At 38.0% G+C, this 27,486-nt stretch overlaps 1 protein-coding gene across 6 annotated transcripts; it reads left to right on the forward strand.

Annotated features, from left to right (window-relative positions):
• The first annotated feature begins 1,161 nt into the window (after positions 1-1,161).
• LOC121528772 (thrombospondin-2-like) lies at positions 1,162-26,932 on the forward strand. Of its 6 annotated transcripts, none has more exons than XM_041816358.1 (22): positions 1,162-1,233; positions 3,665-3,805; positions 3,943-4,008; positions 4,476-4,612; positions 6,580-6,834; positions 7,780-7,873; positions 9,414-9,578; positions 9,875-10,051; positions 10,135-10,308; positions 10,760-10,890; positions 13,619-13,753; positions 13,840-14,058; positions 14,287-14,394; positions 14,501-14,660; positions 17,010-17,128; positions 17,536-17,770; positions 19,336-19,563; positions 19,643-19,773; positions 23,227-23,367; positions 23,585-23,682; positions 25,620-25,759; positions 26,552-26,932. In XM_041816358.1, exons 3-22 carry the CDS (start codon positions 3,945-3,947, stop codon positions 26,557-26,559), a joined length of 2,919 nt encoding a protein of 972 aa, XP_041672292.1. In that variant the 5' UTR covers positions 1,162-1,233; positions 3,665-3,805; positions 3,943-3,944; the 3' UTR covers positions 26,560-26,932. The 6 variants fall into 6 exon arrangements, with proteins under 6 accessions (XP_041672292.1, XP_041672294.1, XP_041672289.1 ...); XM_041816360.1 differs by lacking the exon at positions 1,162-1,233 and adding an exon at positions 1,301-1,400; XM_041816355.1 differs by lacking the exon at positions 1,162-1,233 and adding an exon at positions 1,308-1,410.
• The last annotated feature ends 554 nt before the right edge of the window (positions 26,933-27,486 follow it).

Here is a 27,486-nt window from a genome sequence, read left to right on the forward strand (position 1 = left end):
TGTGTAAAGCCCTGGGAGCAGTCAAGCAGGTACAGGTCCACTTTGACCTGCAACGTCAGGCGCTGCGTCGACTACCACCACGTTACAGACAGCCCACCTCACCTGCAGCAGACAATTAGCTCGGATACATTATCCCAAAGAGAAAGCTGTACGGAAATTACAATTAGTTAAAAACTTAGGTAATTCCCAATCCCCCTTCAAGACAGTTAAGTGTAGCCTGATAAATGCATGCATGTGTTTTGTCATAGACTCTGCAAAACCAAACTTTTGGAGTGACATAAAGTTTACAACAAAGCATATGTTCTTTCACAATTACATTCTAATTACATCATTACAAAATAATATTTTGAAAATGAATATTTAAATTTCTTAAATATTCATACAACTTAATGATAAGCTCTCAATTGGGATTTTGATGAACTGTTTGCTTTATGAAGCAGAATATACACCTTTAATCCATTTCAGAACCATTAAGACTGACTTTAAGATTTTAATGAGCTCATATGGAGATAAATTAAAGTTAACAAGAAAATTAATCGCTCTGTAACAATTAGACCGAAAGAAATCCCTACTTTTTATTAAAAAATATATTTAAATTTTATTATTAGTGGGTAAATTTCATATACACATGAAGCAAATTATTGGAGACACAAACTTAAAAAAATGGTTGACTATTTTATTTTTATGGATACTTAAAACTCAGTGTCATTACATTATATATAGCTTAATTATTTTCTGTAACCTCTTACTAAGACATTTTAATATTGCTATGTAGTTGTATTTATATATTTCATAATATACATATTTTGAATTTTGATGTATTAAATATCCAATAATATCACAAAAGACTAAAAAGATATTTGGGGTAAAAAATACCTGTAATGTCTACATTGAGGGGGCGATTATTTATTTTGAACATTTTAAGTATGAAACTGGCTTATTAAAGGCTTTGCATCTTCATCAACTTGTGAGGATTAAATCGTTCTAATGCAAGCAAACACAAAACAATAATACCATCATAGGCTAGTTAGTCTTTATTGTAAGCATATTGAACGTATTGATTAAAAGTCAAAGTATTTTTTCCTTTACAGCTTATGTGAAATGTATGTGTGATGTCTGTGCATCAAAATGCTGTTCAATAAAGTTTTAGAGAAAAGCAAACTTCCACCCTGGGCTACAAGGGAGTCTTGTGCACCTCCTCTGACGGTGGCAACTTTATGAGCTAGCGAAACGGTATAAATATGAAGTTTTACTTCATAGCAAACTTATATTTTGGTTTATACGGAAGGAATCTGGTATAAGAAGACCCGTGCTGCTAGGTAATGTTCGCAGGTGTTGTCAGGAGGAAACCTGCGCTAAGAGCCTGCTGGGAGCGGCCATTGTGGACTACAAATCCCAGGGTCTGTGTGAGTGCGTGCGTGTTGCCAGCTAATCTGCTAAATAATAGGATGATCTAATAACTGGATTAATTACCCTCTGCTGTTCTACTGACCCACAATGACTGATGGGAACGACATGTACTGTCTGTGTGGTGCATTTTTGTGAGTCAGCATCTATCTAGCCAAGAAAACGGTTTATTCAGCCTTTATTTATATCCTGCTCTGTTATGATTCAGAGCAAGTTAATTCACACTTTCTTATATGCCTTATTAGCATTACTATCTTACTTCTAAGTTTCCCCATGACTATGTTATAATTCCCTTTTTATGGATTAAAACTAATCACTGTTGTATTGTTTAGTATTAGAATACAATTATATTTCATTTTCATAATTACAGAGCATTTTTGTAGTATCTAAACTTCAAAGTGACTCACAAACTTACCCATATTAGAAAGACAGCTTGTGTCAGGTTTTTAAAGGTAAAAGAATAATTAACATTACATATTAAGAATATGGATACACGTATAAAATTATGCATAAAGGGGACTTTTAAAAAGCTTTTGCCGATATAAATTAAGAAAATGGGCATATAAATGCCTTCTAATGCCTAAGTACAAGTATAAACTGGTTATCCATACCCATATTCATATTAACTCAAAAGTGCTTTAAAATGTGGAAAATTAAGAGAGGCGGGTCATGAATTAGTTTAATCTAGTTTGATGCAAAAAAAGCAAAAAAATAAAAAATAAAAACAATACAGTTTGAGGAAAAATTGAAACAAAATATTTTGAGGAATGAAATGCAAAAATGCAATCTATCTGTCAATCACTACCTGTCTACATTTCCCTTGTATCTGTTGTATAAAATTAATAGAAAAAGACTTTGAAATATCAAGAACAATCCAAAGGCCTGCCAATAAAGTAAAGTCTTTCCCATAGGGGCTTTAAAGCGGCCCCTTTGCTCCCTGACTTCCTCTCCCCTTATGTTACTGTGCCCCCTTCCATGTAAATCCTTTTACTTTAAGCTGGTGTAATTCTCTGACCACTACATACTTAGAGCTGCAATCACAGGATGGTCTGTCTGGCCATTGTAGCAGCAGTCAGGTCTCACAGTCCCAGCTTAGAGCATAATGCAGAAAGCCATTTGACTTCTCTGCTCTGGTTACCTTTAGAGGAATGGGCCAATTGCTGCAGCTTCATGTCACCCTTTTTTTCTTAAGCTACCTGATTGCATTAAAGTGGCAAGTTTCTCAAACCGGCTTCAATCTCATGAGTGTTCTTCCTGTTGCTTTTGCAGCTCGTCAGTGCCCTCTTTAAAACCATTATCTCTCTGTAGACAAAGGCAAGGACAGATTGACTCTAGACCTCCTTCAGCTCTGATTTGTTACCTTTTATATCATACTACTTTTTGGGTCTTCTTGTGCTTCTCAAGCAGTGACAGTCTGCACCTGTTTTCACTGCCTCCTCCAATGACCCGCATCCAGAAAGAAACATCATGTCCATCTCTGTTTGTTTCTCGTTGTGATGTTTTTTTAATCTCTCTGGGAATGGGGAATTTGTTGGTGTGTTTGTGCTAAAAGTCTGTGTTTGTATGGGCACATGGTGAACACATCTGCGATATTCATTACTCCAGAAGCAGAGGCTACAGATGGAAAATATGATTCAGAAGGATGATGATGGCTCTTTGACTCGGCAGGGAGACGACCAAAAAGAGAAAAAGGGAGAAAGAGGAAAAGAAAGATGAAGCATGATGGTCCCGGCGGAAGGAGATGTTTTTGTATTTCACTATCTAGCTAATCTTTTTCTTTAGAATCTGCAGAAATGAAGTCCAAAAAGCACACATCAAGCCTTTTACTCTCACTAGGGATTAACTTAGTCGCCAGTTTTCTCGCTCCAAAGATTTTGGAAAACTCAGGCAGCAAATATGCATGTATATCTATGTGCATGTGCATGTTGCTCATGAGTGTTGGGGCTCGTTGAGTGGTGAGTATAAACGATGTGTCTGGGAAACCTGCAACCAGACGTCAACACACATACACTCACATCCTTCCATCCAGCTGGGTTTCTTGCTAGGAGATATGCAGCCTAGCTCATCGCCAGACAGACGGGTAAAATATGGCCCCTGCTCCTGCCTTACACACATACAATGACACACACACTCAAACAAATACAATCCACATTAGGAATTTCTGCAGAGCTGTCTGTATGTTCTCCACTCTCTACAGCCTTTTCTCTGATGCTTTTTTGAACAATTTTTTTAAAGCTGTGTTGGTTTGGATTGTAAGGTGAAAAGGAGACAAGGAAACAAGGAGGAGGAATAAGGAGACATTCCATCACAGCACCGACCTGTGGAGTTGCAGCAGGGACGAGCCAACCAGTCGGGATTTTTAATTGCAGAGAAAAGCAGAGCAGCGAGGAGCACACAGGTATGCAAGGTTAATTCCCTCATCATCTTCTTCTTCTTTTATCTCCTCTGCTGCAGTCCTGCTTGTGTTGTGCGCTGGTGTATCAGTATAGCTGCCATACTTCATGGTGACTGCATATGTGATTTATGTGTGAACAGGAATGAGTCCGCTGAGAGGTTTCCCCCTGATTCTGATTTTCTTCCATGTAGCAGCTGTACGTGCAGGTACAAAACATCTATACTGAACAGCTACATCAAAAATACATGAACAAGTTCAACTTATTTGTTGTATTTTCTCCATTATTGATGAGGACATATACAGCAGTGTTAATTTTGCAGCTATTTTAAATTTTAATCTTATTTTTATGGATAAAATGTTTGTTAGTTGAAGTCACATTTTAGTCTGGTTTAACTCCATAGGAAGTCCTTACGTTTCAGTCTATACTTTTAGTCAGAAGATTGATTCTCTTTGCCTTAATCTACAAAATCGTTATTGTGTGTTATCTGCATGCTACTAAACTCACTTTTTTGTCATCCAAGATCTACTTTTAGCTGGTTTTAGTCTCGTCTTTTCCTGGAAAAAAAGTTTTTTACTAACATTTTTAGTCATAGATTTAGCTGACAAAATTAACACTGATATACAGACCAAAAAAATCTGGCAGAGAAAATGTAAACTTTTGCTTTCGCTCCAGGTGAGGATGGTGTAAAGGTGGAAAATGTGTCGTCACAAATCTGTCGTCATCCGTGTGAAGAGCTGGTGGGTTTGCTCACTGAGATCCACGGCCTGAGGATCATAACCAACAACCTGCTGGAAGACCTGGACAGAGTAGTAAGGCATATGTTTAATCTGCATGATGGTAACTGTTTTTCATAAATTTAACACAGTAAGCAAGTGCATTTTTCTTATTGATAGTCAAAAACACCTAATCTCTGTCATACTATGAAATATTCAACACTTTAAAAGTGTAGCTTAGATAGAGTGCGGATCAATATAGACACTATTAAAGTGTTAACATCAAGTCTACATGAGTTCATTTAACACTGTCAATTTTGCTGTGTATTTTTAAGTTAGGATCATATTTTACTGTACAACTTCTTGGTACACAGCAAATTGGACAGTGTATCTGTAACTCTATAAGAGTAAAGTTTACATTGTTTTTGGTGTGAAGTGTCTGGTGTTGTTTTATCACTGAACACTGGAGTTAAAATATCAACACTGATATAGTGTTAAATTTCAAACTCCACAGGTGTAAAAATCTACTCTTTCACGGGCATTATTTAACTCTGCCCCTAGTAACAGCAACACTTGAATGATTTACAGGCGCAACACTCACAGAGGACAAATGAACTCTGATAGAGTGTGCTTCTGGCACCTACTGGGGTAAAATGTACTGCATCAAAGGTAATATTTAGCACCAAAATAGATTTAAATCTAACCTTTGAAAATCTGTGGCAAGGTGGGTCTCCTCTGGCAAGAACAAAACAGAGTCAACCTCATGGCAAGCCAGTGCATACTGATGAAAAATATGCACTCTGCATTCCTTAGGAACAGCAAAAGCCACAGACAGTCGATAACGTCACTCATGGCGCAACTTTATCTCACATAAAACAACAACAATCCACTCTAAACATGAGCAAAATAACACAGGCAGGGATTTCTGTCCAACAGGCAACATCCAAACACAACTTAAAAACAATTGAAATTGCAGTGGACAAAGATTAGATCAGTTGACTCTTTACAAAGTTGGCCTAAATTGGGGGATCAACAATGCCAAATAACTCCAACACTGAAGACCATTTCACTCAGAATTGAGTTAAAAATTACACTTTCGGAGTTAAAATCAACTCTAAAATGTTAAGTTTTAAGTAGAAGTAAAAGTACTAATTTCAAAATGTGCTCCAAAAAGTAATTTGAGTAAATAAAATCAGTTACTTTCCACCCCTTGCAGGAGGTGACCCAAAAATGCCAGAGCATTCAGAGACAAAAGGGGAGTGTTGACAGGTTTGGGATTAGCAAAAAACAAGTAAAGAGCCAAACTAGATTATAATGTTTTTTTTAAGTTCAATCAAACGAAAGCTACCCCTGCTTTTATCACTTTAAGATGAGTTTTTAGCATGAATTTCTAGCTTTTAAGTTCTGACATAGAAACCATGAAAGCTGTGCACATCCACTCCCATGGCCTGTGGGAGTGAATGTTTACAGCTTATATCTGAAATCTGCCTTGCATTAAGGAGTAAATAAAAAGGTTTGCGTAGTTTAATAAGTCAGCATATGGACATTTACTGCATTCGGGTGAGAAAATAAAGAGAATCAGCTGTTTTTCTGATTTTATGACAAAGTAATGTTGTTCATTTAATCCGGGAAAAAGCACTGTTTCTCAATCAACAAGGTAATTAAGAAAACCCTCAAGTGAATACAATATGCTTCTACACTGACATTTGGAGGGTTTTTTGTAAATATTAGAAACGAATAAAGAGTGTTCATTTCTTCATAAGAAAGCTGCCTCAATAGGCACTTTATGTCGTATTCACTGGGTGAGAATTTATTATGAAATCTGTCTCCTTCCAGTGCAAATGGAACAAGTGGTGGAATAAATTTTTTGGCAGGAGGCTCTGTGGTTTGTGGTCGATGTCCTGGTAATTCGGGGGAAAAACACAAACAAAAAGCAAACCATCAGTGTTAAATTGTTGCCAGTGGATCAACTCAACCACTCCAGTCTAATTTGACAGACCTCTGTATAAATCAAGCTTTTCTGACGATGAATTGAATGTTTTTTTCTATTGCTACTCTCCCAGTCTAAAGAAAATGAGGAGATGCGTCTCTCTTTGGCTGAGCTGAGCAGCAACAGCAGCAGCTGGAGCAACAGCAGCCGCAGCGGCCATGGTGATTGGCACAGAGATGGCCGTGGTAATGACAGCGGAGGAGGGGACATTGATGGCTATGACCCTGATGTAGACAGAGACGGGGAGGCGTGGTGTATACAGGATGGACGCGTGTACGAACAGGGGGAGGACTGGGAGGTGGACAGCTGCACCTTCTGTACCTGCCAGGTCAGTTTAAATATCTTATGCAGCTAAAATCTGAAATATTGAAGGCAGAATAATGCCTTGCAGGTGTTTGATTAAGTTTGAAATCTATCATAAATAGAGAGCAGAGTTTAAATGACCTGCATAATCTTCATAACATGGTACATCTTGACTTTATTACCTCCATTCTTATTAGATTTCCTGTTTTGTTTGCAGTGCAGAGCAGTTTTTAACTTTTGTCTTAAGTCCAAGGCAAATCTCAAGTACTCCTGTGATCAAAGCCTAGCTCCGATCCAAGTCCCTTTTTTGTTTATTTATTAAAAATCCATTTCCTCTCTGGACTTGGATCTGATTTCTGCAAGACTATGATTTCTTGAGCATTGACTCTGTTGTTGACAAGCTCAACCATAAGTTTTCTTTTAATTTCTAAGCTTCTTTTAAAAATCCTGGAAATAAAATCCACAAATATCTTTCTTCTGTTGTAGTTCAACTTTAGAGGAAGGGTTCAACAGTTTGTGGAAATTCATTTGGTTGCTTCCTTGCCGATAGTTAGATTAAAAAATCAATTCCACTTTCAGATATGAGAGTTGAATCGATCTCCTCATCTCACTCTTGGCAAGAAATCAAATAAGCATATTTTTCCAAAATGTGAAACTGTTTCATTGCAATTTATTAACTTGTTAGTGAGATACTAAAGTTTGGCTTGAGCCTAGTGTGGTTTCATTAAATTCCAAAGCTGCCATTGTTAGTTTATATTTCATGCTCGCTTTGTCCTCCTCTCTGCGTCTGTTTCTCTTTATGAAGCGTCATTAGTTTTAGTCAAGGATGGATTGAAGGAGTAGCCAAACTTATTATGAGTCATGACAGCAAAAATACATCTGCAAGACTGGGTGAAACATCAGGCTCAGCCTGACGTAGTTTGACAAATGCATGTGCTAATTTCTAGTTTTGTTTCGCCACTTTTTGTAGGGTGGAAAGGTGGTGTGTCAGCTGATGTCCTGTCCTCCCGTTTCCTGTATCAATCCGTCTTTTATCGAAGGAGAGTGCTGTCCAGTGTGTTTAAGTAAGTTTGGTTTGTCTGTTGTATAAATGTGAATCCAATAAGAGGAGTGGAAATAACAGGGTTACTCATGATTCAGTGTGTTACGATATGATACTATACAGAGAAAGCTCTACATTACCGTTCTATTTTTTAAGCCAAGTTCTGAGTTCGGTGTAGGTCTAGAATGATGCAGCAGTTTTCAACAGCACAGTTGTTCCAGAATGTTTACACCAGTATTGGATTAGGACTCAGTATCAGCTAGCATGTAACGCTCTGGTATCAAAATCGGTCTCAGTCTTTATCTACAGGCCCAATCGAGTTTCATTTCTTATTATTTGCAGATTTCGAATGATATTTAAATATTTATGCACATATATTATTATTTTAGTCAATATGTATGTACATAGAAAACATTCGGTTGCCAGTGCCTTAATCACCCTGCAGTTACACACGTGTCCACTAGGGGGCCTTCCAACAATACTTTACAGATTGCAATGAAGAAATAATGAGTTATTCAAACACAGCCAGCTGCAACAGAGGTCTTTCACAGGTATTTTAGCACTGTTGGTCAACAATAAAAATGTTCCACTTACAGCAGTTATAAAATGAAAGACATTATAAAACAGAGAAGGTTTTAAACAGTATTGATAATATTTTGTCCCTATATGTTGTTAGCCAAAAAACAAAAAGCCATCCAAATTTTGTAGATCAAAAGCAGAGTGCGTTTTGTTGACTATATTCCCAGCCGTGGAGAAAACTCTCCAACTTGATGGAGATAAACAGGTAACAATGTGTCAGCTGGGATAGGACGGGGAACTTGGACGGGGACAACACTTGAACCGCGCTGCCCACAACGGTACCCTGCTGTCGTGGGCAGCGCGGACTCAGTCTCATACATCACTCTAGGATGCATCCTCCATGTACGTCCCCGTTGTTGTGCTTCCTTCCTCCTTGAATAGTGACTTTAGCTTTCGAATATTAATGAGTTTTTAAAGACATTCATTACAACAGCACTAATATGTTTGCTATGGTATGACATGATACAGTACGCTAGATACGATCCAATATGATACAGTATGATACGATACAGTAAGGTTTGATATGGTACAGTGCCATACGATACAACACAGTACGATATGATGTGATAGAGAAAGCTGTACATTACTATTCCTTTGTTGAGCCATGTTCTGAGTTCACTGTAGGTCTAGAATAATGTAGCAGTTTTCAGCAGCACTGTTGGTCCACAATATTTACACAACTATTAGATTGGTACTGGGTATCTGCAGATACCTAATGCTCTGGTATTGGAAAGAAAATATGGTATTGGAACATCTCTATTTATGAAACAATATGTACAATATGGTACGCCATTATAGAATGAGTGCAGTATTTTGAAAATCAAAACACTGATATCTAGCACCAGTCATTCTATGATTGTATCACACTGTTTGGGACAATGACATATCGCTGTATTCATATTTTGTTCCACCCCTATGATACATAATATGAGTATTAAACAGATATAAATGAAATGTTTTAACGATGTGTTCTCTGTCTAAAGATAATGAAACTGGCTGGTCTCCTTGGTCTGAGTGGACGCACTGCTCTGCTACTTGTGGACGTGGAGGTCAACAAAGAGGCCGATCCTGCAACAGCATCATGCCTTCCTGCTCTGGCCCATCAGTCCAAACCCGCAGCTGCATGCTGACAAAGTGTGACCGCAAGGGTAGGAGGGACATCACTCTGCACGCCTGATGTCATGGTTTAATTTATTGTAGTGATTGATTTTGCACAGCTGCTCCAAGGGAATGATCGAATTCTCCTCTCAGAGCAAAAATATGGAACTTCAGATGAATGGATTCTTGAGATTATGATCATAATTGGAAACATGTTGTAGTTCTGTAGATGGATACACAGTGTGGAGCTGGGGCTGTGATGGTGGTCCGTGTTGGAGTCTTTTCCAGGCTACAAGACAAAAAATACTGGACGGTTCTGAAAAATTCTGTTTGTTTTGTGTGCAAGGTCGTACTAATGGAAACTGGGGACTTTGGTCTCCTTGGTCTGCTTGCACAACCACATGTGGAGACGGAAACATCACACGAGTTCGTCTCTGCAACAATCCTCCGCCACAGAAAGGGGGAAGAGGGTGCACGGGCAGTGCCAGGGAGACACAGTCCTGCAACAACACACTCTGTCCTGGTAAATTTATGATGACAGATACGCAAATGGACTGTAATGTAGTATTTAACTGGCATGCAAGCAAGTGATGTATTTGTGTGTAGTTGCAGGAGGTTGGACCAGCTGGACTGAGTGGTCTCTATGCTCAATAACATGCGGCGGTGGCCTTAAAAGTCGCCAGAGGGAGTGCTCGAACCCTGCCCCTCAGAACGGAGGGAAAGCTTGTGCTGGAGACACTACAGACTATGAAGCATGTAACAGACAACCCTGTCCTATAGGTAAACCTTTTCCTCAACACAACCTCAAGCTAGAAGTACATCTTAGCTATGTTTGCATATATTATTCTATAAGGAGTCATGCATGCAAGAAAAACCTAAATTTTAAAACAATAATGAATAAAAAAAAAATCCCCTGCAGTGTTACACTGCAGGGGATTTTTTACACTGTTACACTGTTACACTTTTACATTTAAAGTAGCCTAGAGTAGAAAAGAGGAATTATCCATTAGGTTCCTATGAGGATAAAGGAAACTTTGTATTCAAAATTGAATTGATTTTGGGCCCCGATTCGAATCTGGCCTGAGGCTCTTTACCACATGTCTCTTCCCTGCTCTCGTCCCCGTTTCCGACCCTATCCACTGTCCTCCTCTAACAAATAAAGGCACAAAAAGGCACAAAATAAATCTTAAAAGAAAATTTCAACTGATTTCTTATTTTAATGTGCTTTCAGATATTTGTCTGCAGTCAAATCCATGTTTTCCTGGAGTGAAGTGCACATCATATGAGGATGGATCTTGGGAATGTGGACACTGTCCGCTGGGTTTAAGGGGAAATGGGACTCACTGTGAAGATGAGAATGAGGTAATGTGGGTATCCATCAGAAACAGTGTTGATTTTTGTCCCATAATGCTTGTTGTAGTTGGTGTTACCTACCCCTCTGTGATCTGTAGACTCAGTGGACTTTGGTCCACTTAGAAATATGCTCAAAACTCTGTCATGGTACTCCTAGAATGACTTAAAATGTATTTTTCAAATATTTTTGCTTCACAGAGGATATACCCTGCCAATTGTGTCAACTGAATGTTGTTTTCAGAGGTGGAAAGAGACCAAGGCTATTGTACACTGATAAAAGTACAGTTACCGAGTTAAATTTACTTTAGTAGAAGTAAAAGTAGTGGTCTATCAATTTAAGGGGATTTATTAACCAAAGTGCACTGATAGGGAAAAAAAGCTTGAGATTGTTGGGATTTTTACTAAATGAATGCACTGATTATGGACTTCGATTAATCATGAATAAATTAACTCTGACAGCCATGGTAAATAACTATTTTCAACACCTGGCCTTACCAAGGTTCTTAGACTTTGTGCCAATTTAAACTTCAGCTGTCCTTCTGCTTTCCTCTCCCTCTTTCAGGGCGGAGAGGGTTTTCTTCATGGCTGGGATTATAGTTAACAAAATAATGCTCAGTCCTTAAGCTCTTCAGAAAATGTGGTTTGCCTTGTGTTTTTGGCTAACAACAAAATAATACCAATACTGTTTGAAATATTTTCTGTTTTCTGATGTAATTTATGTTATTACCATGTTATTATGTTGTTACGACCCGGCTCATGGGGAAAAAAAGGGAAGTAATAAAACCAGATTGGTGAAACCAAAAGTTATTTAATTGCAAAAGAGGTAACATTCTTTTACAAAATGTGGAAAACAGGAGGTAACTGAAAGGACCGGTGGATGCTGATCCTATAAGAGAATATAAAGGGGGGACTATAACTAAAGTTTCACAGCTAGCTTACTTGTTTGTGAAAATAAATAAAATAAAACCTAACTGCATACTCTATCAATCCAAATCTAACATCAAAAAGGAACAGCACCCCTAAATCCCAGTGAGACTGAACAATAAAAGCAATCCTGAGATGTGTGTGTGTGTGTGTAAACTAAACTAAACTAAATTCCTGGCCCAATCTTAAGTGAACAAGTATCATAAACAATCACAAGTTCTAAATAAGAACATTTTACTAAGATAACCAACTATAGTTAACAAGACACACTCAAGTTCTAGTTAGAACAATTCAAAGTTAACATTAGTTGCTACCTGGACAAAAGGCACTGGGGCAAGCTGATTCTGAAGCAAGCTGCTACAGACTGGTGTTTCAGGGAGCCTTTGTAGCTGCAGGTCCTCTCTGATTGGCTAATTGCTTCAGCTCAGCTGCACATCAATCGAGCTTCTCAGCTGGCAGCACAGGTGGATGACATTACCTGAAAACCAGAGGAAACACCCCCACATACACACACAGAACAATCCACAGAGGTTAATCTCACACATAGGAGAGGGGATGCGGCTGGCGCCGTAACATTAATGAAAATTAACATTACATTTTTTGCTCATTATTTCTTCATTGCAGATTTTAATGCATGTACATACATATCTATTAAAATAAGAAAATCTGTACATAAATATTCACATATAATTCAAAATCTCCAAATAATAACAATTTAAATTTGATTAGGACTGTAGATAAAGATTGACAGCCCTAGACCAATCAACATCATTCAGGGAGAAAGAGCTGGTGGCTACAGGCGGGATTTAGTATAACTGTGAGCTGGCTGCCAGTTTAGCGACAAGCTTGGCTGTTGGTGCAACTGCAGATTTGATCAGAACGGGACAACATTAATTTACTGAAATAAGAGCAAAGAACTGCACTGAAAGCTCAACTGGTAGTGAACAAAGATAGAGGCCACCTGTTGTACTTGCATTATGTACTCGCATGTGCCCTCTGTGTTGTATGTCTTGTTGCTTTGATTGACCCATAATAAAAGCTTTCAAAGCTTCTATCCTTCTCAAACACAATGGGTGGTCCCCCAGATGGATGTAAGACATATCCCATGCAACTGATATGAAGCAGCTTATCTGGCATGTCAGGTTTTTCCTCCTAATGCAAAAAACCTTGTCATGCTGGGATTTTTAGTTAAAAATATATAACATGTATATTTGCATGGAGATAAATTTGGTTCACACATTCATGTCTCCCTTGAGATGAATTCCATCACCAAGACAAAGTTTGTATGTTCTGTACTCTGGTTTACGACACAATAGCTGCCAAACAAATGATTTTCCCATCAACCTTCCCTGAACTTTGTATTTACTTCCAATCATTAAATGTTAGAGTGCACATCATTAAACTAACATGTTGAAAAGTGCAAACATTAAACCTGGTAAACGACAGTTTGCTAGTTTTGTCAATGGAAGCATGTCAGAAAGCCTTAACAGTGAAAACAGTCTCACAAGGAGCTTGCATACCTCCAAAGTCTTAATTTTATCTTCTCTGCCTTTTTCCCACAACATCTATGACATGCACTATAACTCTCAAGTTGGGAGGAAACTTCCAGATCCAAAAAGTTTGTCTTTGATTCTCCCCCCGATGACTTTAGCACTTCATAGAGGCAGTAAGAGCTGATTGTTCACCTTATTTGACATTTCAAACCTCTGATAGAAGGAAATGTTATGGGTATCAACTGTCTTTTATTCTTTTTAAATTTCTAGTGTTAGTTAAGCTATAGAAAATAATGTGGGTTATTTTTCTGTTCCTGCAGTGTGAGGTGGAGGGTGTATGTGTGACAGAGTGTGTAAACACAGACCCCGGGTTCTACTGTATGCCCTGTCCTCCTCGTTATAAAGGCACCCAGCCGTACGGCCTCGGACTACAGGAGGCCCACAAAATTAAGCAGGTTTGTCTCTTTCCTTTTGGATATACATTTCTTTTGTCTGAACTACTGAACTACAGTCCTTAATCACAAATATGATCTGTCTGTAGGTGTGTGAACCATATAACCCCTGCAAAGACAAATCACACACCTGCCACAGGTTTGCTGATTGCGAGTACTTGGGCCTGGCGTCTGAGGTTTTGTACAAGTGTGTTTGCGCTGTCGGGTTCGCAGGTGACGGCTTCCTGTGCGGCGAAGACTCAGATCTGGACGGATGGCCCAACAAGAAGCTGATCTGCAAGGAGAATGCAACATATCACTGTCAAGAGGTAAAACCCCAATTCCAAAAAAGTTTGGACGTTGTGTAAAATGTAAATAAAAACAGAATGCAATGATTTGCAAATCTCATAAACCCATGTTTTATTCACAATAGAACATAAAAAACAGATCAGATGTTAAAACAGAGACATATTCCATTTCATGAAAGATATTAGTTCATCTTGAATTTAATGGCAGCATCATCTGACTTCACTAAAGTTGGTTCTGATTGGCCGCAGGATAATTGCCCAATGCTGCCAAACTCCGGGCAGGAAGACTTCGATAAGGATGGACAGGGGGACGCCTGTGATCCTGATGATGACAACGACGACATTAGAGACGAGAGGGTAAGACTGCTGCCCAAACACAGAGCCATACAATGACTAAAAAGAGAAGGACTTTCAAATTCTCAGTATGTGTGCTTCTGTGAACAAATGTGCGCGTCTGTGATAGGACAACTGCCCGCTGGTATACAACCCTCGGCAGTTTGACTCTGACAGAGACGGGATAGGAGACCGCTGTGATAACTGCCCGTTTGAAAGCAACCCACTGCAGACAGACACTGATGGGAACGGAGAGGGGGACGCCTGCAGCATCGACATCGACGGAGACGGTAGGAGCTGCTCACTAAACTGGGACTAAAATATGCAGCTACTTACACAGTTATATCAGTCTTTTATGGAAAACCATAAATTCAGCATGCAATGAGACTTTTTTAATATGTTCCACAAGCAAGAATATGCCATGCTATCTTATAAAAGATAACTTTATTTGAAGTTGAAATTAATAAACCTCTGAGAAGGCCTGCTTATATATATCTCTCTCTAAGCTTGAACAGATGTTTGGAGGATTTTGATTTGAATGTTAAATGGTGGAGAAATATTGAGAAGCAGTTTTCCATTAATGTTTATGGCTTCTGATCAGAGGAAGAGTTTCAGGATATTTCCGATTTAACGTGGTCTATACTTGGAGAAACTCAAACATATACCAAAGCACGTAATCTTAGCTCTGTGCTGCACAATGCTGAACATTTCATTGCAATTTAAGCATGTATTGCAATACAAGCAATACATGCATCACAAAATCCTGGATTAATCACAAGGAATAATATTTCTGGGTTATTATTTCATGCTTTTACAACATCTTGGTTTGGACAAATTAAGCTTAAGATAAATATCAGCTACCCTTAGAATAATTGTTACCAATTTTGAAGTATATAAAATCCCCTAGGATTTGTTTTGTATTTAGGGTCAAACATCAGTATTGTGTAAGTGGGATACGCTCCAGTCCCCCTGAAAAGGATAAGCAGTGTAGAAAATGGATGGAAGTATTGTGTATAAAATGAAGAACACCTGGTAGACATAGAAACTGTAGTTTATAGCTAACAGGGGTACAAATTTAAAGCCAGAATCTCCTTCCAACACAAAAAACAGCATGGGTCTCAATATCTGGTAATACAAATTAAAAAATCAACTGCATTTCTACCAGCTTTTTCCACTACAGAACACAAAAACTTCAAATAAACTTTAATTAATTGAGTATTTTTGTTTAGTTAATATTAAGCGATCTTTGCTGTAATTTCAATGATTTTGAGAGTTTGGGGTTGCTGTAGAAGCTACAGGGATTTTCAAAAAATATATAAATTCCACAACATATTTTCCTTCCTCACATTTTCTGAATTACGAAACATCTGGGGGACTGATGGGAGATAGTGGTTGGTCTGATGTGGCCCTCAGGCAAACAGTTGATGATCACTGCTGTATGAGGTATATGAAGAGGGATTTTACCCTCCCTGATCTGCTCAGGAAATGATCAGGGCTGTCCTGATTTGAAATCATAGATATTGAGCTTGTTCCATCTCTGATCAGAAATCCATTTGTGTGGGGGGAACACTGAGGACAGGCACGCATGACCTTTGTGGACCGTAGTGTCGAACGAAATTAATTATGACGCAAGCTGACTGAAGGAGGAAGCACAGCAAACACAGCAATGGCAATGATACTCCTAAAGCATAAAGTTAGATTGATGTCAGAAATCGAGGGCCAATTTGTTGATTTGTGGCAACAATTTAAGCTTTTTTACAGTGTGCTCTGTAAAAAAAATCACACAATTAAACTGACAAGAGAGGAGCTGGACTGAAATCGCTACCAAAAATTGTAGCAGGTGGCTAACAGCTTGCCACTTTTAGCTTTAAAGGTTTGTCCATGTGTTGTTGCACATCAAAGAACAAATCTGTCATTTTTTATCACCATACGTGGGGTCTCAAACATTTTCCAAATTGGTTTGAATTAAACTGTTTTTCTGTGTGTTTATATTACACTTCAAATTTATGGGTTAAAATTGGTTGGTTGTAGTTTTATGAGGGAAAATCCTATCATCATTTTTGTGGATACAGAACATTTATTACTGACAAAATCATGTTTTTTTTACATTTATTATAAAACAGCAGCTGGATCTGACCAGGAATGCTACCTTTGAGAGATTTTCATTTCATTTTTATCTTCAAGAGAAACTTTTCCCCTGCTTTAACCTGCTGAAAAGGCACTCAAAGCTGTCATTATCTGCGATGCTTAACCTCTCAGTGAGGTACTTGATGGCGAGAAGTGTTTCTATTTATACCTTGTCCAGTCACTGTAATTCAAAACTTAGAGGGATTTTCTACATTTTATACAGTAACTATGTAGTATTTTATACATGGAGTGTCCCAAGATACATTTTAGATTTTATGCCAATCTTTTTGGGTTCTGTAGGACAAAATCACTGAATTTTTTCTTAAATATGGAAATAGAATTCCTTCTAAATAAGCACTTCAGACTGTATTATGGACTGTACTGCATTTACCCAAATACTGTCTTGATTTATGCTGCTATGCATGTCTTGATTTTAGAGTGCAATCAAACTGTACAAGCTCAATAAAACATAATTTATCAGCTATGTCTGGGTTTTCTCCTTGTTTCTCCAGATGTTCTGAACGACCGAGACAACTGTCCTTTAGTCTACAACACTGACCAGAGGGACACTGACCTAGATGGTGTCGGAGACCAGTGTGACAACTGTCCACTTCTGCACAACCCACTACAGGTACCAGAAAAAAAACCCTACAAACACTTTATAGCATCTGTCTAGTGAAAAAGAAACTAAAGGAACAACTTAGATTAGGCGCTGTGCCTCAGAGAACATCTGGTATGGGGTTACTTTTTATAACTGGCTATCAATCATGGAAATATTAGAGAAAAATGTTAGGTTATGGATTAAATTCAGCACGAATACTTGTGGTCACAAATTATTGATCATATAAAGCATAGACTGAATAACAAGATAGATGGCATGACAGCCATCCAGAAGTGAAGCCAAAACAGTCTTTTGTTTTTAGAAAGTCAAATGAGTGTTTTGGTTTGTGGAAATTAGATGTTTTCAGGGTGATGGTTCACTTTCCACTCAATGATAAAAAGTATTTGAATAAAGTATATTTGTGTGTTTTGGCTTAGTGGGACTCTGACAACGACCTGGTGGGCGACATGTGTGACAACAACGAGGACATCGATGAGGACGGACACCAGAACTCTCTAGACAACTGTCCCTACATCGCCAATAGCAACCAGGCTGACCATGACAATGACGGGAAGGGAGACGCCTGCGACCATGATGATGACAACGATGGTATCCCAGACGACAGGGACAACTGCAGACTGGTGCCAAACAAGGACCAGCTGGACTCTAATGGTCAGTGATGTAAAGGTTTTTGAAAATAAGGCATTGAAAGAGTCAATTAACAAACTTCAACCAAACATCAGAACTAAGTTCATCTCTTGTATTGTGAGAAAGATGGAAATGAATAATAAATAATTTCCTGTCAGATATGAGAAATGTATTTTGCAGTCATGCAGTATAAAGCTGTGGTTCAGTCCAGATTGTCTGCAGTTATCCAGGTTATGTTAATGTTGGACGTCAGCATTAAGTGTTCATAGCTCCCAGGAGTGTCTGCCTTTCTTTCTTTTTCATTTTAAGTTCATTTATGTTTAGATGTTTCTGGCAGTTTCTTTAAATGTATTGCACTGCTATTTTGTGACCTTCTTTCAAGGGAATTTTCTCACTTTTTTTTCTCAGTCTTTGGTGACCTTTTTTGTTTCTATTGTCTTTTCATCCTTTTTCATTCTTCCTTTTATTTTCTTTATCCCTCTAGATGCTTTTTTCTTTCTCTCTCTTTTTACTCTCTTTTACTTTGGTTCATCTTTCTTTCAGTCTCTCCCTTCTTTTTTAAACTTTCAATTTGTGGGTTTGGTTTTTTTACATCTGTTTCTTATTTTCTATTTCTTTTTTCCTCTTTCTTTCCATCTTTCTTTCTTAGTTTCATTTTTTTGTATTTTTCAGGCATTGTCATTCATTATTTTGAGTCACTGTTTTTCCTTTTTATTGTCCATTCTGTCTTCCCATCTTTTTCACTTTTCCTGTTCCTTCTTTTTATTCTTAAGTTGTTTTTGGCTTTCTTTCTTGTTTTGTTTGATCTTTCTTTCAATCAGTCTATCTTTTCTACTTTTGGTTCCTTATCTTTTTCTCTAGATATTGTTCTTTACACCTGTTTCCCTTCATCTTTCTTTTATACTTTGTCCTAATTTTGTTCATATTTTTTTGTTTCTTTCTGTTTTTTACCTGTTACTTTGATCAGGTCTTTTTTCTTTTTGTTTCATTTTTCATTTTGTCGTGTCGTGTCGAGTTAGCGTCTGTTTTTCCCCATTTTTTTCTCTTCTTTTCCTATCAGCCTTTGGTTACTTTGTCATTCTGTCTTCTTTTTTGTTTTTTTATGTCTTTCTGTATTTTGCCTTTTCTTAGCTACTCTTGATGCCTTGTTTCTGTCTCTATTTTTTCCACCCGTTTTCATTGTTTTTTCTTTTTCAGTTTTAATTTCTCTCTTTATTCAATGATTTTTCTCTTTCTTTGTTTAATTTAATCAGTATCTAGCTTTTTCTCTCACTTTTCATTTTCCTCCACTCAGTGTCTTTTCTTTCTCTTTCATGCTTTTCCCTCTTTTTCTGTATTTTCTTTTCTTTCCATACCTCTTTCATTCTTTTCTGCTTTTGGCCCCTTTCATCAGTCTTTCTGTTTTTGTTTTTCATTCATTCTCCCTTGATTGTTATTCTTTATATTTATTTGTCTGTCTTTATTTCTTTCATTCTTTCCCACCATGTTGTCCGATGTCCCTGCCAATCTTTTTTTCCTTCTTGGCTCAGAGTAACCCAGGAAATCACATTGGATTGCACTCTTCTTTTTTATCCCTCTCTCCCCTGCAGGTATTGGTAGCGGGGATGCATGCTTCGACGACTTTGACAATGACAGTATTCCAGATGCGTTGGATCCCTGTCCGCTCAACCAGGATATCAGCTCTACAGACTTCAGGAAGTATCAGGTTGTGTTGTTGGACCCTAAAGGCACCACACAGTCTGATCCTCTCTGGGTGATCCGCAGCCAAGGCACCGAGCTGCTGCAGACTGCCAACTCGGACCCAGGCATTGCTTTAGGTATGATTTAACAAAAACAACAATATGACAAAAAATTTAAACCCTTAAAAGAATAAATCTCCTTTTTTTCCCCAAATAGGATATGACAGGTTCAGTGCTGTAGACTTCAGTGTGACATTTTATGTAAATACAAATCGAGATGATGACTACGCAGGCATCGTGTTCGCCTACCAGTCCAGTAGACGCTTCTATGTTGTCATGTGGAAACAGGTGAGGCTGAATGCTGACATTACATGAACACCTAAGAGCAAGCAGTATGATAAAATACAATATGACACTATGTATGATAGAATACATATGATATGAAACGATTTAGGATAGAATGGGGTGAGATAGGATCTGTTACAATACAATATCTGACTACAGGATAGGACACAAAACAATGTCACCATACAATGGCATGAAAAGATACAATATTATAAGGATATTTGAATAGTGTTTCTCCTGGAAAAAACTGGTTTCCTGCACTGAGGCTTTTCACTCTTTCTCATGAGTTACTGATCTGTTAAAGCCATGAAGCTTGTCAGGTATTGCATCTGTCAGAGCTATACAGCTGAATTGCCTGAATATGCACCGTCCTCCTTCTCTTCCTCTGTTAAGAGTGTTCAAAATTGCTCCATTTAGCTGTCGCTCAACCTTATCTTAACATCACACAGCTCATAAAGCACCACATTTTTTATGGTTTTTGTTTGAAAAACAAAATGTTTTGAAATTATTAATTTGTATAGTTGGGATTTCAACCACAAAATGATGCCAAATGATTCTAGAGACATTATTCTAGAAGTCTTATAAATGGTAAAATAACAAATTAACAAATACCTGAAACAAATATTGTTTCCTGTCTGATGTTTCAGCTAAATCTGGTCTGAACATAGACATTAAATCAGCTCCTACAAACAGACATCGAAACAACTTTCACTTTCACATCTGTTTTGAGTGTCTTTCGGTAGTGGCCAATGTGTTTCAGATGGATTGCTTTGATTATTAAGTCATGTGACCCCCCCCCCCCCATGACAGCAAAAAGCCATAGTTTGTTTGTTTGTTTGTTTTTTTTTTACAAAATATAAAATATGTTACAATCACATCTTTGCATGGATTGGATTTAACCCACTGCTGCAAAATAATTGTGAGAAAGGCTGTTGAAAATGTAGTTTTCTTTCATCCTTTCAACACTCACCTGAACTTCTGATCAAAAATAAAATAGGGCACTTTGCTAAGTGATATGCTGATGTTATAGCCAAATTCTAGGCATTGGCAAAAATACTGAAATTTGGTCTGAGACCTCACAAGCTGATTTCAACCTGTTTTCAACCACATTCAAACATTGAAATCCCACCATGTGTTCAATGTGTATAAGTAAGGATAACTAGACCCTCAGACCACTTCTGAATGAAAACCTACGCATGTGGGGATTTAGAGGTACTGTTGATCAGTCAAGGTCAAAATGTTGACATTTTAGCATAAAGTATTCAAACTCTGTATTTTATGTTTACAATGTGCAAAGTGACTGCCCTCTACAGGTCAAAGCCATCTGCTGAAACTGAATTTATCTGCTAACTTCTGCTGGTTGATCTGGTACCGAGTGACTTAAAGTGCCTTCAAAATGTATTCACCCCCTTGGAGGTTTTACCCACTTAATGAGTTTATGAATCAATCATGGTCAATATAATTTGGCTTCTCTGACAAAAATAAATTCAGAAAACCCTCCTTGATATAAAGTGAAAACAGATTTCTACAGAGTAATGTCAGTTAGATAAAAAATATGTAAAGCAAAATAAGTGACTGCATAAATAGTCATCCCCTTTGAAGTGACTGACCTAATTCAACAGAGGTCCAGCCAGTTGGTGCTAGTAGTCTCACTGTTAGTGAAATTGGGATCATCTGAGTGCAGTGAATGTGTCTCAAGTGATTGTAGTATAAAGACACCTGTGTCTGGGAGGTCCAGTCACTGGTTAATCAGTATTCCTGGCTACCATTACACCATGAAGGCAAAAGAACACTTCAAGCAAATCAGAGACAATGTTATTGAAAGGTATAAGTCAGGGGATGGATACAAAAATATTCAAGGGCAAGCTTCAGCAGCAGAGATGGAGGAGACTTTGCATACAACTCTTACCTAAGTTCTTCACCAGGCAAAGCTTTATGGGAGAGTGACAAAGAAAGCCACTGTTGAAGAAAACTCCGGAAAAGATTAAATCTCTACTAGATTTCACCAGAAGGAATGTGGGAGACTCCATGGTCAAGTGGAAGATAGTTCTTTGATCTGATGAGACCAAAATGGTGCTATAGCCATCAGACAAGACGCTGTGTTTGACAGACACTAAATACTGCACATCACTACAAACACAGCATCCCCAATGTAAAGCACAGTGGTGGAGGCATCATGCTGTGGGGATGCTTCTTGGCAGCCAGCCCTGGAAGGCTTGAAAAGGTAGAGGGTAAAATAAATACGGCAAAGTATAGGAAATCCTGGAGGAAAATCTTATTTAGTCTGCATGAGAACTACAAATTGGGAGAAAATGTATTTTCCAGGAAGATAATGACCCTAAGCATTCAGGAAAAGCTACACAGAAATTGTTTAAAGACAGCAAGAGGAATGTTCTGGAGGGGCTGAGTCAAAGCCCAGACCTCGATCCAATAGAGAGTTTGTGGCTGGACTTGAAAAGGGCTGTTCATGCCAGATCATGTGCAACCTGACAGAGCTTGAGCAGTTTGACAAAGAAGAATGGAGTGAAATAGCATTGTCCAGATGTACAAGCCTGACTGAGACCTATCCACTTGGACTCAGTGCTGTGATTACAGCAAAAGCTCTATCTACTAAATACTTCACATATTTTTATTTAACTGACATAGAAATCTGTTTTCACTTTGACAATAAAGAGGTTTTTTGTATTTTTGTTAAGGAAGCCAAATTATATCCAAGGTGGCGAATACTTTATGTCAGCACTGTACTGTATATATAAAAGAAGTTTACTTACGAACTTGTGTCTTCTACATGATCACAAATCCTTTCACAATGAGGAAGCTCATGGTCTACCTCGAATGGTCATTATGGCTAATGATCAAATTTGAAAAGCAGCACAGACTAGTTGTGGCTGATAAGGGACATTAGGAAGGAGGGAAGTGGCATGTCGTATTCCTCCTTCCTCCCAGCTCTTTTCATGATGTTCTAAAGGCATTTTGTCAAATTCCAGGGAAGATGCTGAAACTCTGGAGTCTAGTTAATTTTTAGACCTTTTTGAGGGTTTGAATTAAAAAAATAAATTACTGTTTGTAGTCAGAGTTGCCAGACTCTGGAAAAATGTTAATTGCAACAACACAGGCCACATTGTTTTTTTAGATACTCTTTTAACTTTTCTTTATCAGACAGCATATATGAATTATTGAATTATTAACTTCTGTATTTTTTATCAGTCTTTTTGCTGTTATCTTTATCTGCGTTCCTTTTATCTGTTTGTTGTGTTGTACTTTGTTAAGAAAAGTGCGATTCAAATTCGTCTTATTTTGATTATTCACCTGCAAATATCTGTCTGTTTTGATATTTATAATTAACTTGCACAGAAGGTATAGAAAAGGCTCAGATTTTCATGTGCACATTCACATTCCTCTACTAATTTAAAATTATCACGTCCACCTCCACATTCCCTCTCTCTGTGAGCGCAGGTGTCTCAGGCGTACTGGGAGAAAAAGCCGTCCAAAGCTTTTGGCACAGCGGGAGTCTCCATCAAACTGGTCAACTCCACCACAGGACCGGGGGAGTATCTACGTAATGCTCTGTGGCACACCGGAAACACCAGGCACCAGGCATGAATCAGCAAATTTAGATCTTTTCATCTCTCTATATTCTGCTCTTCAAAACTCACACTGCACTGCTAATTTGAAACTGTCCTCCAACAACCTCAAAAGAAGTGACCATCTTTAGAAGAGACAGCCGAATAAAGCCCAGATCTGAGCTCAGTGTTCTTTTCTGCCTTGACATCTTTGTGCTCCCCTCTGACGTGTATGTTTGTGTCTGTGATAGGTCAGAACTTTGTGGCATGACCCCAATAAAATCGGCTGGAAGGACTACACAGCTTACCGAATGCACCTCACCCACCGACCCAAAACTGGTTTCATCAGGTAAAAAACAAAAAACAAAGAAAAAGAAAAAACACCAATGCTGACACTTTCAAAGTCTCAGTTAATCATCTTTTATTACTAGATGATCCAATCATCTAAAACATCGAAGTCTTTTTAAATAATGCTGTATCTGTAGATATTTATGCCTTGTTTCATTGTTTTGAGACTGGATTCATTAATCTGCATGATGATAAAAATTAATTATCATCATCACTGGATATTTTTAAGGGAAAAGTTTGAAGTCAATATTATTTCTCACAAATGAACATCTGTCATCATATTGTGATATGCATTTTAGGACATATTGCCTAGCTGTACAACAACAGTGGCTTGGCCTCAAAATCCCTCTCCAGAAACCAATGGGTGACGTCACTGAGATAACATCCTTGTTGTATTCAGACTATGGGTAAATCATGCCAAAACAGTGGTATAGTCCTTTAGATTAAACTGTGGGAGCTGAGTCAATACTAGTTTAGTTCATTTAGATCATCCTGGAGCAACAATTTAATGAATAACATCTTAAAAATGTGAAATTGCATTCAGTCTCACCTTTATAAGGGCAAATTTCGCCCTTAGATGTCCTCACAAAGGAGACTGTCATCAATCTCCCAAGAGTCATTTATCACAACCATGTTATTCACTTTCAATGTTGTACCCCGTTCTCCTCAACCTGCCACATCTACTTCTTCTTAGTTGTTCTTCTCACTAATGGATTTTTAAAAACAGCCCCAGGCAATAGTTTCTATCCCCTTTTTATGAGAGATCGAGCGAAAAGTATCAGTTCTACAGTGAAGCTTAAAGTACCAAACTGCATCATCCAAGGCCCAGTTTTTCTGAAAATATTCTCACAGACATCTGTCTTTGAAGACACAAGTTATGCCTGTGTTGCATTCTGGGTATTGAATGATTGTAGGATGACTGAATGCTTATTGAATGTCTCGCTGAAAAGAGGCTGCTGCTCTTTGTACGTGAAGGACACACGCACATTGATATTTTGTTAGTTGCCATGAACTGTTTTTAATATAGCTCCGTTTGACGTCATGTTCTCGGTTTTAGCCAGATTTCAGAAGGAGAACAAGGAGCAAGAAGAAAAATACAAGCAGAATAACACACTTGAGCAAGAAATGTTTTGTACGTTAAAATGTGTCTACAAAATGAATCCTGACAAAGAATTAGAGTGAAAATGGGTGCGACGTAGCAGTTGGTTGCTTCATCTATCCTAGCTATTTAGGTCCAACATCTGATTCATGTTGGCTTCTTGTTTGATAAAATACATCTGAGATGACATGATTTAGTAACCAACACTTAACAGTTACACCATATGCACTAGAGCATTTGGCTGTCTGACAATTATACCAATAGGGACTGCAGTGACATTGATTTGTAACCGATGCAGTCACTCAGCTTAACAGGATTCACACTTGTCTGATGCAGAGATTGTGTGTTTACTTTAAATTTTAGCAAATGTGAAAAAAAAACTACAAGAACTGAGAGGTTTTGGTAAAATGCCCCACTATCTTATTGGTTTTGTGTCGTTTTATGACATGATGCACGCACAAGAGGTACAGGGTCTGAGGAAATGTGAGTTCAGGCCAGTTGCACACTAAGGGTGGGGGTAATCATGCTCTAGCATGGTATGGGGCAACTGGGAGACCACACCATTACTTGCACCATTATTTTTTAAGACACAGTTTATTCTGTAATATTATGTCTTTTCATTTCTACATCACAAGGTATAAAAAAATTTGAGGAAATACAGGACATGAATATTTCATGATTTTTGTCTCAGAAGATTAATGATGTTTGGTGATTTCCCATCTCTCTTGTTCCAAATGTAAACTCATACTATTAACAGTTTACTTTTCTGCGGTCTGCATCATGAACCACATCACAAATACTATGCTAATGCTGCTAACTACTTTGTGTTCCCTTTGTAGGGTAGTGGTGTACGAGGGCAGGAACATTTTATCAGACTCGGGGGCGGTGTATGACCACACACTGGCTGGAGGCAGACTGGGACTGTTCGTCTTTTCTCAGGAACACGTAATCTTCTCAGACCTTAGATACGAGTGCAGAGGTAAGACGCAGCATCAAAATATTCATCTTGATTACTACTTAGAAAATGATCCCATTGCCTACCTGAAAAAAAGTTCCTTTACAGTGCTTATAGAAAATATTCACCCCCCTGGATGTATTATGTTTTTAATAATTTTTAAAAATCGATCATGGTCAATGTAATTTTTTGGACAAAAAATAATTTACAAATGTGCCATAATTCTACCATTTCTTGATGATGATTTAACTGAACTCTATAGGGATGTTCAGTGCCTTGATTTTTTTTTGTATCCATCCCCTGACTTGTACATGTCAATGACCTTTTCTCTGAGATGCTTGGAGTGTTCTTTTGCTTTCATGGTGTAATGGTAGCCAGAAATAGTGAATACCCAGTGACTGCACCTTCCAGACACGTGTGTCTTTATACTACAATAAAGTGAGACACATTCACTGCACTCAGATGATCCCCATTTCACTATTAGCACCAATTGGCTGGACCTCTGTTGAATTAGGTCAGTCACTTTAAAGGGGGTGAATATTTATGCTGTTACTTGCTCAGCATTATATATTTTATTTAATTGACCTTACTTTGGAGAAATCTGTCTTCACTTTGACATTAAAGAGATTTTGTTGTGTTTTTTTGGGTGATGTATTATTGCATGCGTATCTCCTGCTATAAGTCTTATTCTACTGAGTTTGTTACTGAAAACCTGAAGGATAGACAGCTTATACCTGCAGTAAAACAGTATCATAAAATGGTCTGTAATAAGTGTCATTGCATTCCTTTCTTACATTTCCCTTTAACTTCCCTCAGACACCTGAAGAACCCTCCAGAGAACCACATACAAAAAATTTTTTATCAAATCTAAGAAAGAGAAAAAGGGAGAATATGCACAAGACCTGGACTGTCAACCTGCCAAGACTATCAATAAGTGCCCTTCATCTATCGAACAGCTTTTACGCAACAACATTGATTTCCAGCTTGTCTCATTCGCTTTTAATTGCAAGACTCAGAGTGCATTTCTAGTGACAGTTACCCCTCGCTACTTTCATTTGATTTTCTTTTAATGGTTGTAAATAATTATTTATTGCCAGATGCCAACGGGAGAGACAGCAGGATGAATTAATGATGGAGTAAATAGAGATTTGTGCAGATGTCTGGTGGTAACTTATCAATAAAATACTGTTTTTGTCACTTGTTATTTTCTTCCCTCTGTCTGATAACACACATACAGCTCACATAGCAGAGTCCAAGCGTGGTCTGCATCGCCCTCTAGCGGTGAGAGTGCCAGCTTCATCTCCTGACTATGGGAGGCTGGCAAAGGTTAGTTAAGGTAAAAAAAGTTAAGTAGAGGAAGTTATCTGATCACTACATATTTGTAGAGCTCTTTTTACAGGCAGTGGTAAAAGCATACCAAAGAATTGCTCAATTACTGGTAAGGTTTTTATCAGTATGAACACATGTTCCTCAAGGATCTAAACTAATTGTTGTTATTTTACTGAAAAGGATAGAAATATTTTTCTTTTTTATCATTAAATTGCAACTGCACCCATGATTACAACTGCCAATTGTCATGTCAAGTATGTGGAAAAAGCCATACTTACAGAGGAGGATAAGGGTCAGGCATAAGGAAGAAAAAGTTAGAGGAAGAAGATTTTTTTCCACTAAGCACTTTAAGAAAAATCAAAGTAATGAGAATTAAGTCAAAAGGTGGAGGAAAATGTTAAAAGATCTAGAATAATCGTAGA

Source organism: Cheilinus undulatus, linkage group 20 (assembly GCF_018320785.1).
Source record: "Cheilinus undulatus linkage group 20, ASM1832078v1, whole genome shotgun sequence".
NCBI classification, from domain to species: Eukaryota; Metazoa; Chordata; class Actinopteri; order Labriformes; family Labridae; genus Cheilinus; species Cheilinus undulatus.